The sequence below is a fragment of the Dromiciops gliroides genome, chromosome 2, assembly GCF_019393635.1.
Source record: "Dromiciops gliroides isolate mDroGli1 chromosome 2, mDroGli1.pri, whole genome shotgun sequence".
Lineage (NCBI taxonomy): Eukaryota > Metazoa > Chordata > Mammalia > Microbiotheria > Microbiotheriidae > Dromiciops > Dromiciops gliroides.
In genome coordinates this window covers 236,407,904-236,419,979 of record NC_057862.1, presented here as the reverse complement: position 1 = coordinate 236,419,979, position 12,076 = coordinate 236,407,904, and the positions used below count along the sequence as shown (strand labels likewise).

At 39.6% G+C, this 12,076-nt stretch overlaps 1 protein-coding gene and 1 long non-coding RNA gene across 3 annotated transcripts in view; one reads left to right on the top strand and one right to left on the bottom strand.

Moving 5' to 3' along the window:
- Positions 1 to 1,737: 1,737 nt before the first annotated feature.
- Positions 1,738 to 12,076, bottom strand: part of MLH3 (mutL homolog 3) — a 32,132-nt gene continuing 21,793 nt past the window's right edge. For both annotated transcript variants that reach the window (XM_043981359.1, XM_043981360.1), the window contains exons 5-12: positions 11,892 to 11,964; positions 9,750 to 9,821; positions 8,195 to 8,306; positions 7,159 to 7,318; positions 5,102 to 5,125; positions 4,911 to 4,989; positions 3,539 to 3,690; positions 1,738 to 2,675 (exon numbers count right to left, since the gene is read on the bottom strand). In XM_043981359.1, coding sequence (XP_043837294.1) covers positions 2,577 to 2,675; positions 3,539 to 3,690; positions 4,911 to 4,989; positions 5,102 to 5,125; positions 7,159 to 7,318; positions 8,195 to 8,306; positions 9,750 to 9,821; positions 11,892 to 11,964 — 771 coding nt within the window. In that variant the 3' untranslated portion in view covers positions 1,738 to 2,576. The remainder of the gene's footprint in view (positions 2,676 to 3,538; positions 3,691 to 4,910; positions 4,990 to 5,101; positions 5,126 to 7,158; positions 7,319 to 8,194; positions 8,307 to 9,749; positions 9,822 to 11,891; positions 11,965 to 12,076) is intronic.
- Positions 2,651 to 3,441, top strand: LOC122739707. The gene is made up of 3 exons (XR_006354671.1): positions 2,651 to 2,972; positions 3,103 to 3,196; positions 3,282 to 3,441. It is a non-coding gene; the product is annotated as an uncharacterized LOC122739707 (long non-coding RNA).

Here is a 12,076-nt window from a genome sequence, read left to right as displayed (position 1 = left end):
TCTAACAAAACTGCACTGCAGAGAAAAATGTGGCTGTTCTTTTTTTTTTTTTTTTTGCAGGGCAGTGAGGGTTAAGTGACTTGACCAGGGTCACACAGCTAATAAGTGTCAAGTGTCTGAGGCCAGATTTGAATTCAAGTCCTCTTGAATCCAGGGCTGGTGTTTTATCCACTGTGCCACCTAGCTGCCCCCTCTTGTTATTCTTAAAAACTAAGAAGTTACACATTTCATAAAACTGCCCTCACTTTACACTCTGGACCAGTTTCTCTCCAGGGGTAGTGGACACAGACTTTTATCAGGTTAAACATCAGGGATGACTCCTCAGCTGTCAGGGTTGTCCTTGCTGCCACAGGTAATGGGGAAGGTTATAGAATCTCATAACTTCTGCCATAGGAGAAGCAGGCCAGACAGTGGGGTTGACTAAATCACTTATGAAAGTATCTTCTAATCCTGGGAGTCTATGGAAACGCTGGTTCAATACAAGAGCAAGGCTTCTTCAAGCATCTTCACTTGATGGCCCTCCTAAAAGATACTGCATTATCTCTCTTTTCCAAATTTGGAGTAAAAATTCTAATAGCAGCATTTTACTCCTATCATCTGGACTTACAGCTTCTTTACAGTGAATATTACTGCTTTTTCCACAGGTTTAACTTACTAAGCATTATTAACCAGAGGCACAGAAAATGCTTTTCTGAACGATTCATCTATCAAGGAAGTAGGAATATTTAAAGGAGATTGCTTGAAAGTATTTTGCAAGAAGGAAAAAAACCTAATGTTCAGACAGAATTATGCCATGATTAAGATTGCAGATCTGGATAATAATAGCTAACATTTATATAGCATTTACTACGTGCCAGGCACTGTGCTAAACACTTTATAATCATTATCTCATTTGATCCTCGCAACAACTTTGGGTTGTTGGTACTATTACTGTCCCCATTTTACAAAGGAGGAAATTGAGGCAAACAGCAGTTGAGTGACTGGCCCAGGATCACACAGCTAGTAAGTGTCTGAAGCTGGATTTGTACTCAAGTCTTCCTGACTCGAGGCCTAGTGCTTTTATCCACTGTGAGGTGCCTAGATAGAAGTTGTGCTGGACCTAAAAGAACCCCTACTCCTTGAGAAAAATGCAAGGGAAATCATGAATGACTATACCTGTTTAGGCAAAGTTAAGACTCTTACTGAAAGAATAAACACTGCACTGAGATATGAAGCTTTTAAAAATAAACATATACAAAAACCCAAAACAAAACAAAAAAACATATACCAAAAAATTAATAGGTTGCCATGGCCTGAAAAATCCATGGTGGGTCAGCCACCTGGTGATGAGCTTTTCCATACTTAACTGGGTTGACTCCAAACAGCCTTGGTCTGTGGCCATACCCAAAGCATTTCCAACATGATGGAACCTTCAAGAATTTACACTCCACTGGCATGCCCTTCAAGAACCCAGGGTCATGTCCACACCAGTATCAGGCACTAGAGAAGGCCTTAGGGGAAGAGAAATTGAGGAAAGCCTATAGCACTCTGGGTGGGCGTCCCAGGACAGATCCTTATGAGAGGACATGGCTGAGACTCACACAGGATGGGCAGATGTGGATGGGTTGTGATCTGCACTGTTGGAAGGAACTTCCAAATCACAAAAGTCACAGATCCATTCTAAGTATCTCCCACCCCCACTCCCCCCGCCCCTGGCCAGTAAAAAAACACAATTAAAAAAAAAAAACCAAACCCTCAATCCCAAATATCTCTAAAGAGCAATTTCATTGGCTAGACAATTATTTTAAAGACAGCAGAAGAGTGGAAAATTGGAATTTTCTCCATCCAGTGCTTTGTCCTCTTTCTTTTTCTTGACCAACATGACTGGCTTTGGCCAGTTCCCTAAAGTCATCTAGTTGAAAATGATGGAAGGGTAAGACCCCTCTGTTCAACTAAATGAAAAAAGACACTTGTTGGCGTTGTTTATCAAGGGGATTCTTGGTCAGGAATGGGTTGACCTTGATTGCCCTTTCCATCATTCAGAGACTCTAGTTATTGTGGGATAAGTCTGGATAGAGTAAGACTTTAGGTTTGGGCTTTGCAATCCAGGGAAGGGACGGAGCTCAGGAAAACAGGAGGACAGGGATTAAGGGACTAGCATTGAACATGGATGGGAGGATGTTACTGATCTTTGGAGGGTTAGTTCCATATAAATTATACAAATGCATACTAAATGAAAACTAAACAGTTGACTTTTTAAAAAAATCAATTATCAAATTTTACTCCAAAATAAGTTATAAATATAAATGGAAAGGCATTTTTAACCTCCCAAGTGGTACAAATGCATACTTTTATACATTTCCCCTTAAGCAGCTTTCAGATTTAAACTATTATTTGTCAGTTTGCCTACAGAGATACCCAAGAAAGGATGTTATGCTTTTGAAGCCAATTCTGTGCATTGGGCTTGCAAAGGAAAATGTCACAGCCACAGTGATTCATCCTGCATGCAGCTATAATCAGCTAACATCCCTTCATCTTCTCACAGGTGTGGGGCTTGTCTGGAAAGTCTTGTCTTCATAGAAGTTCACCAGGTGGTTTCAGCCTTTGTTCTGCTTTTCATCATGGGTCTCTACTTTCTTAAACAAATGCCAGGCCCGGGCCATTTTACAAAGTTTAGCAAGGTTGGGTTTAGGATACTAGAAAAAATAGAATTATTGTAATTGTTAACATACTAAAGCAAATGTGGAGACTCAAAACCCCAATTAAATTGTTACTTTTCCAAGGTATATTGAAACCCAGCTTCAGGGACGACTAAATAAACAACATGACAGGTTTCTCCAGGACAAAAGGCTTCTCTAACAGTCATGGAACTTTTGTGGCACAGAATGGGACAAAGCTTCACCAGCACTTGGGAGTTCGGCTGGGCTGTGTACAAAGTTCTAATACCCATGACTCACTGCAAGAGAAGAATTTATAATTCTTTAGCAGGAAAGGTAAGCACAATTGCTGGCTCTGGGAATACAATAACGTGGACATTCTTAATATAGTCTCATGTTCTCTTTCAGTTAAGATTATAAATGAAAACAAAATGTTCTTAATTTAAACCACTCTGTGTCCCTGCAGCATTATCCACACCAAACTTTTTGGGGTGGATCATGACCACAGCCTCACAATCCCCCAAGATGTAGAGACTCCATAAATTGGTATCACTATTACAGTAAGTTACTATCATGGTGAGTGAGTGGGTAGCATAAGGCTGTTTAGAACATGCTTGGCCAAAAACTAATCTGCTCTATTCCCAGGCGATTGCAGTCCCAGGAAAAAGAATCGCTGCATCCTATCCAGAAAGACGAGAGCAAGTCAGCACCAGATACAAAGGATCTACAAATCTGTACTTATATTAAATGCAATAATACTGAATCGTGTGTGTGTTGGCATTTCAAAATGGGTGAAGGAAGAAGAGCTGGTAGTTTGTTTGAGGCAGGACTGCTCTCTGTCCTTTAAAAGAAAAAGATATACTCAGCTTCCTCTTCCTCTTCACTCTTACTCACTAATGTACCTGTTTCTCCTGTTCCAAGTGGTCTATGTCTGCCAAGGGCAGCATAGAGGGTCTCCCATGAGCACATTGGAAGGGCAGCTGGCACCAAGACAGAGCCTCAATAAGTCGACAACTCTCCTCTAGGCTCAGGCTGTCATTAAACTTAATAGCCCCTAAAAACAAGAAAGGAGCACGAGAGAAGTGTCACATGTACAGTGGGAAACCAATCCTAACTATGACCCAAATGTCAAAAGGAATATACATCTTGGAAACTTTTCTGTTGGTCTTAGAATTGCTTGAATCATCCCCTAAGACCATGGATAAGGCTTCCTGCTTTACCATATTCCTCAGCCATTCCTTAAGGAAACTCTCATCTTCATAAGAAGGTTACATTTTGTGGCCTTGGCTAGAACCATCTAATGTGTTTTCAGAGTTCCTCTGGGAGTGACCAAAGAAGTCTCATGTCTTTCCTAGTAACTTAAGTCTTGTGATCTTAGGGTTATTTTTAATATTTTCTTTCTTTTGGCTCTAGCTTCAATATACCAAATCATGTTAATTTTTCTGCACCACGTCTCCTTTGATTTGCCATTTTCTTTCTACTTCTCTAGACTCCACCCTAATTTAAACTGTCACTAGCTCATGCTTAGGTTATTATATTGGCCTAAATCTGATCCATCACACAAAAGTAGTGGCATTTTCCTCAAATGCCATTTTGTTTAATTTTTCTTATCAAATGCCTGGACAATGTGGTACAAAGGAACAGGCACTAGATTTCAAGTCGGAGCACTAACGAATGATTCAAATCTTGACTCTGCTCCTTGACAAATACATCCCTCAGCCTTAGCTTCCTTCTCTGAAAAATAAGGTGGTTGGAGTTCCAATCCAAGGTTCATTCTAGCTCTAAACAGTATGAGCCAAATCTAAATGTTCCACTTTGGCCTACAAGGCTTCTATTCCTCCTCCTCAATCTAATTTCTTCACACTGGTCTGTACAGATCCTTTATTCAAACTAAACTAATCTACTTGGTGTTCTCCACGTGTGGGTTTGTTTGTCAGGCCTATGTTCACACCTTCCTCCCATCCACTATGTTTTCTTTTTCTCTTCTTTCTACTAATACATGTTGAGTTTCATTCAAAACTCATTTCTTCTGGGGAAGCTGCTTCTGTTTGCTCTTCAATGTGGCTCTCCTACTGTATCAAATATTTATATTAAACTCAAATGATCTAGAAGCTATTTTCCTTTGGTTGTTTCACATGTGTGTTGTTTCTTAATATGGACTCTATACTTCCAGAAGCAAGGCTTCTTTTGTATTACATCCTTTTCTTTCTTCCTATACCCCTCAAGAGTGCTTAGCACATAGCAGATCTTTAATAACAACATTAAGGATCTTACCATGGCAGGCCTGGGATGCTAACACCTTCTGGATGGTAAGTGGCAAAGTCCCTTGAGCCCCTCCTGTAGTCTGAAGCAGCTAAAAGTAGCAGTACAAAATTAAACTCTTCATTTGTAGTAGGAATAGGGGGTGATCGATGCCCTCTGTGTGAAACCTCTGCCAATCCTCCTGAAGCAAAAGAAATACTTACCTCTACTTGTTCTCGAATAAGTTCCTGGAAAGCAAAAAATAAGTGCAAGTCAGCTGCTGTTATTTCTGTCTTTACTTTAAAAAAATACATATTTGAATTGACCCCTTTAAGGACCAGCTGCCTCAAGGAAAAGAAGTTTGGAGTAGGAGGCTTTATAAAACACAAAGTACTTTGACTAAGAAGTTCTCTAAAGATTTAAATACATTTGTGCAAGGGATACTCAATCCAGACACAGCTTTCAACAGCTTATGAGGACACATAATTGGTAAGAGTAGCTTTGATCATTTTATTAAGGGATAGTCTGTTTCTGTTTAAAACTCTAGCCAGAACAAGTGTAATGTTGGACACATATGGTGAATAAAGGCAAAGAAATAAGAAAAATAAATTAATATAACTGTCTACTCAATATAACCCATGCTTTATTATTATAAACACCAGAAATTTTTCACTCAAGTTTCCACAGTAGTTCTTGGGAACTCCCTATATTTAAGTTTAAAAGAAAATTTTTTTCTATAGTACTTAAAAAAAAATAGCTTGGCATATTTTTGCCCATTACATCCCCTTCAATAGCCTTATCAGAGCAGATGCTAATATTACAAATGAACTTTAAAGACATTTCTACCAGATACCCTTTCATACTACCAATTTGTAAGCTAGTCCAGCTACAAGGGAAAGAACTGCTTCAAGATACAGTATAGTCAGTGATTTCTTTAAAATAAATCACAGGAGGGGGCAGCTAGGTGGCGCAGTGGATAAAGCACCGGCCCTAGATTCAGAAGTACCTGAGTTCAAATCCGGCCTCAGACACTTAACACTTAACTAGCTGTGTGACCCCGGGCAAGTCACTTAACCCCAATTGCCTCACAAAAAAATAAATAAATAAATAAATAAATCACAGGATTTCTCTATTAGGGATAAGTGCTTAGCACAGTGCCTGACATATAGCAGGCATTTAATAAATGTATGTTTTCTTCCTTCCTTCCTTCTTCCCCTCCTCCCTCCCTCCTTCCTTCCTTCTTCAGCTTCTCTGGGCTCCTATTAATCTTAATTGTTTTTCTTTTAAATCAGACTTAGAAAATACTCCCTCCTCCTCTTCTCCCACAACCATGCTTACTCAAAGTTACTCAAAGCCAAGTGGTAGATAATGCACTGCTTCAAAATCACAATCATATTCCTCCAAGAGGAAAAAAAAAGAACAAACAAAAAAATTGAGCGACTCAGTCATCAAAATCGTTGCAACAGAGACACATGCCACCTCCTCTCACATTCTCTGTTTCCAGAAACTAACACATTTAGATTACAAAGCCCAGTGAGCAAGATCTGGATACAATTCCCTTCCTTGCCCATTTCAGTTCCTTGACCATGATTTCACTGAAAGGGGAGGGAGGATACTGTGAGAAAAGAGCTTTGAAAATTATAAAGCGTCATATAAATCTGAGTTATCATTATTACTATTATTAATCACATTAATGTTACCATCACAACTATTAGGCTCAATAAGTCGACAGCTCTCCTCTAGGCTCAGGCTGTCATTAAACTTAATATCCTCTAAAAACAAGAAAGGAGCACGAGAGAAGTGATTTGTTCTTTTAACTAGGAGCAGGTTAGTTACTCATTTCTCTCCTCCAGAAGTCACGCCACTGCTCCTCCTCCTTGGAGATGGAGCAAAGCCGTTGCAGTTCCTTTCAGAATCAACAACAAATTATCTCCATCAGCCTGGCTGAACATGAGTAAGATTTTCTGGCCACCATAAGCTTGAATTCAACCTGAAATAAACTTAACTACAGTCTTTGATGTGTGTGCTGCTAAAAGTTTTTGTTTTCGATTTCTAGTTCAGTAGAGGTTGAATAGCAAAGCCTTTTAATGAAAAGGGGTGGGATGGGGGGAGGGTTGGGGTAGAAGTCCAAAAGAAAAGACTGTTGAGAGAATGAGGATAGCAAAAGACGTTTCATCAAATCTGTGAAGACACAGCCAAGTAAACCTCATGGCCTCTACTTCTAAACGTCCTTGGCCTCTCCAGGCAGAATGCACTAGGGCAATCCCAAAGCATGTCTCACCTCTAGGATACTTTTTGTCACAGTTGGTCTTCCCCTCCGGACTTCATTTGCTTCTCTTTCTACAAAACAGAGTGGTACCTCCCCAACAAGCACATGGGAGCTGGGGGCATCTGGAAATATTAATTTCAGGCCTAGATCTTCCAGGTCCTTGTGGTAACACCTAAACAGATGAATAGTCCCCAATGTACTACCAGAGCACATCAAAAAGTACTTTTGAAGAAGAATCCCTTATTCACATTTTAGCTACAAATACTCCATAATTTTTCAGAAATTACCCCCATTTTTAAAAGATTCTCTCATTCTCTCATAATTTAAGAGTGTTCTTTTAGGATACCTCCCCCTTGCAGATCACAATAACCTCCATTTATTCCCCATTTCACTCAGGGAAACAAGGGCCCTAAGAGATTTAAAATACCGGGATTTACTTTTCTTTTTTCACTGGAGAGTTACTTATTTCTGATAGTTGATTTTCAACTAGCTCTTAAAGAAGCCTGGCACAAAAACAAAGAACTCAGAATGTTTTAAATCGGCATGAAAGCAGGGAAGTAATTAATGGCCCCTGGAACTGAGAAGTTACTGATTAACTGGATGTAAATAAATGGATCTGCAGCTGATCTAAATTATGCCCTAAGAGAAATGAATTATTGGCAGTAGCTTTATTTCCAAATCTGAAATAAATAAGAGACAATTCTCTCCTTCCCATTTCCAAAAATGTCTGTTATCCCAGGAGTTGGGAGAGGCCCTATCTAGTGAATCACTATTATTTACCCCTTCCATGCTTCTCTGTGCTCAACATTTCTTCAGCATGATTATGGGAACTATATCTAAGTAATGAGGATACATTGATACAGAGCAGAATGGAAGCAATTATAGCAGCAACTTTGCTTTCAGAGACTGTACAGGATGAACACTCCCTGTTCCAAGAAAGGGTAAAAATGATCTAAGTTCTAGCTGCTGGGCCAGATTACCGGGCATACTCTATCTTATACTTAACATCACATCTTTAAAGCATTCATCACTCAAGTATGGTACTAACTGTAAAAGCCTCTTCTGTTCCTTTGTCACCGTGACCTCCATTGGCGGAGAGATGGTAGAAGACAGCAATTTCTTGCGGCGAAAGCTTTTTGGCTGCTCCTTCTCATAGGAATCTATTGGCAGAAAGTTTAATAGGTGGGAACAAGGAGAAATAAAGTCTACTGGTCTCAGACCAAGCATGAAACATGATAGAGCATAATAATGTTAATTATTCTACTGCTTAGTTTTAGACAAAGAGTTTTTAACTTCAGAGGTTCGGGTTTCAGCCTTTTGGCAGATTTAAAATAATCTAGCCTGTCCACACATTTTCATAGTAACTTTGCAATCTAAGAAACCTTCATCTCCTACACAAAAGATGCAGATATATACATATACATGTAGACATATACATATAGACAAACAATGATGATTCTTTCCCTGATACAACTGAATGATGTGGGTACTTGGGAAAGAATATGAGGTTTTCCAGCACAACTCTTGAACTTCATCAGTTATTCTGAAGAGGTCATTAGAAAAGACTGGGGGCAGCTAGGTGGTGCAGTGGATAAAGCACCGGCCGTGGATTCAGGAGTACCTGAGTTCAAATCTGGCCTCAGACATTTGACACTTACTAGCTGTGTGACCCTGGGAAAGTCACTTAACCCCCATAGCCCCGCAAAAAAAAAAAAAAAAAAAGACTGATCAGTAAAAAGAGTCTGGATGCCATTGCAATGAAGTTTCTCTCACTGTGATACTACAATATTTTGTCTCTTTCTTAGGCTTTCTTTTAAAGAGAAGTGGAAAATGGCATGGAAAATGTTACATTTCTATTTAATAGAATTATCCATTTCTATCCTTTCCTAATTCACTGTCACTAGTGTTTTTCATTACTTGACCACAAAAGTAAAGCTTTTCCTGTAATTTCATCTGTTGGGGAGCACAGTCTGATGATGAGAAAAATGGTCCGTGGTGTTTTTAAAATGCATACCAATCCTCCTGGGATTCTAGAAACCTCTGCCCAATGAACAGTGAGGTGGGAGTGCCAGGCTCAGTTACCTAAATGTAACTCAAGTCTTTGCTCAGGGGTACCTACATTCTATAAGCCTCTAACCATAACTATAATCCTCCTTTCTGGATGAGGGGTCTGACTGTAATACTCTTACACTTAGAGTGAAGGTCATTAAAGGGCCTTTATTCAAGTTCCCCAATCCTTGAGTACTCCTTGGTGCGCCCCTGCTCCCCTGAGGACCTCCTCAGGACATACCCTCCAGACATCTGCTGAGAAGTCCCTCATCTCTGCCACTCTGTCACCTTTTGTTGTTCAGTTGTTTCAGTCACGTACAACTCTTCCTAACCCCATTTGGGGATTTCTTGGAAAAGAAATTGAAGCGATTTGCCATGTTCTCCAGCTCATTTTACAGATGAGAAAACTGAGGCAAACAGGGTTAAGTGACTTGTCCAAGGACACACAGCTAGCAAGTGTCTGGGGCCAGATTTGAATTCAGGAAGATGAGTCTTCCTGCCTTGAGGCTTGGCATTCTATGGCTCCTAGCTGCTCTTAGTCTATGCCTACTTACCACGAATAAGCTGCTCTAATCGGATCCGCTCATGGGCAGCATGCTGATCTACCAACACAAGCAGGTTTCCACCTAGGAATATCGGAAGAGATTAGGACCACTGGAATCCTGAACTCAGGAGAATGAGAATAAAAGAGCCATTTTATACAGAGCAATAAAGGCTAACTGATACACATGCAAGATGAAACAAGGTTAACTGGACAGTAATAGTACACTTTAGGCTTTCCAAAACATTGAAATTGTGATACAGACGCTAAGAAAACTTGTACTTTCAGAATCAGGATTTCCATGAGCGTGGGCTTTCCCTTCAGCTACACAGATTCTACCCTTTCTGTGATTCAGATGGCTTCCATGAGCAATATCTCAGGCTAAAAAGATTCCTCATCTAGGAGCCAACTATCTAGTGCTGAGGCTCTCTGAATTCCTCTAGGCTGGTCCTTGAACAATTTTGCCGGAACCATACTAGAAACCTTTCCAGCTTGCAGGGGATGTCAAAGGTTGCACTCTATCCATTTATCTTTCCAGAACTATGGCCATGTCTATGTCATAATGCAGCTTAGGGCTATCTTGATGCTTTTTTTGGGGGGCGGGGGGAGGCACTGAGGGTTAAGTGACTTGCCCAGGGTCACACAGCTGGTGTCAAGTGTTGGAGGCTGGATTTGAACTCAAGTCCTCCTGAATCCAGGGCTGGTACTTTAGGCACTGTACCACTTAGCTGCCCTGATGCTTTTTTTTCGAAAAAGACACTGAATTTATTTCTGATGAAAGAGTGTTGTCATTAGTGCTCACTAGGGATTAAAACCCTACACTTACATGCTTTGCTAATTTTAATTTGACAAAATAGAGTCTCACTAAACACCACATTGAGATACTCTCAATAGACTGCCTATTACTTTGGGATTCATGAAGACTGGGATCTTTATCACATTGGAAGAGCATCCAAACAGCTTGGCAGAAGGTCATAGGATGCCATATCTCGGGTTATTTCTCTTTTTCAATGCTTAGGAGAACAAAGTGAAAAAAATCCTATTCTTTTTCTGTTATGATGGCAGAGTGAGTTGGGACATCTGCAGCCATATTCTTCAAGATGTCCTCAGAGCTTTTTTTTCATGAGGACTTGTCATGAACATCTTGTAGTAGGGAATAACTCTGGCTGAGCTTGACTTTTTTAGGTTAGAACGTTACTGCTCTGGCTAAGGGCCATTGCAAGAATTAGTTTATTAGAACAGCTTTAAAAATGAAATTCTGTTCTTAAAACTGGTTGAAGTAGATCATGCCAAATGGCTGTTTGCTCTTCCTTCTACTTAAAGAAATGAAAGATGCTGCCTCTAGGATACCCTCGAGCCCAGGGCATGAGAGGTTAAGCCTAGAAAAAGAAGCAATTTTTTTTTTTTTTGCACTGGAGGCCAAAGAGAGGGTTGGCCCCCAGTGCTGTAATTTAAACTCCTTTGAGGACAAGAGTTGCAGCTGGTTGTGATGAATACTGTACATCCTGTGCTGGGCAAAACAACTGAATAAATAATAAACTATGAGGCAATAACATCAAATATGAAACTGATGCCAATGTTCATTACTAAGAGTAAGGGATACTATGAAATCAGGACCACACCCACCCTTGGCCTATCTAGAAGGACGTCTATACTTTCTTCAGTTGATAGTGTTCATTCCATTTTTAATTTCTTAAATATAAAAGGAGATAAGACAGTGACCCCATTTATATCAGAAACTCTATTTTTTATAACCCTTGTCTTCTGGGGCTTCATAAGTAGACAATTGTACTTAACTGTAACCTGAAACAAGGAACATAAAGCGTTAAGCTAGAGGTACTCAGTAATGTGTAATTTAGAACAATAATTTGTTTGGCCATATAACAAAATACAAGTGCAAATGCCAAAAGGAAAAGAAAGAAGTTATGAGGTTCATACATAGTTCTATATTCATAGAACCAAAAAAATTAGTAAAAAACCCCAAACAAAAACCTGGACAGTGGAAAAACTTTTGGTATTTTCATAAGTCCTCTCCCTCCCAGTTGGTTTAAATCAGCAGTGTTTAATTGTATATCTAAATTTCCTTAAAATGAGGCCATGCATCTCTTAATTGAAGATCAATGGAGTATTAATCAAAGACAGCCTCTATTCTTACCTGACTCCTCGTTCTCTTTCCTCTTTGTACTCATTAAACAGACAATAAACTTATTATCCACTTGCTGGAGGACCTGTCAAATATTCAAATGAAAAGCACAACAATGAATATAGGTTTACAGGGGAGTCAGAAATCATAACAGATGTAATATCAATATATCTTTCTGTTTAAAAAAAAAATCAAGT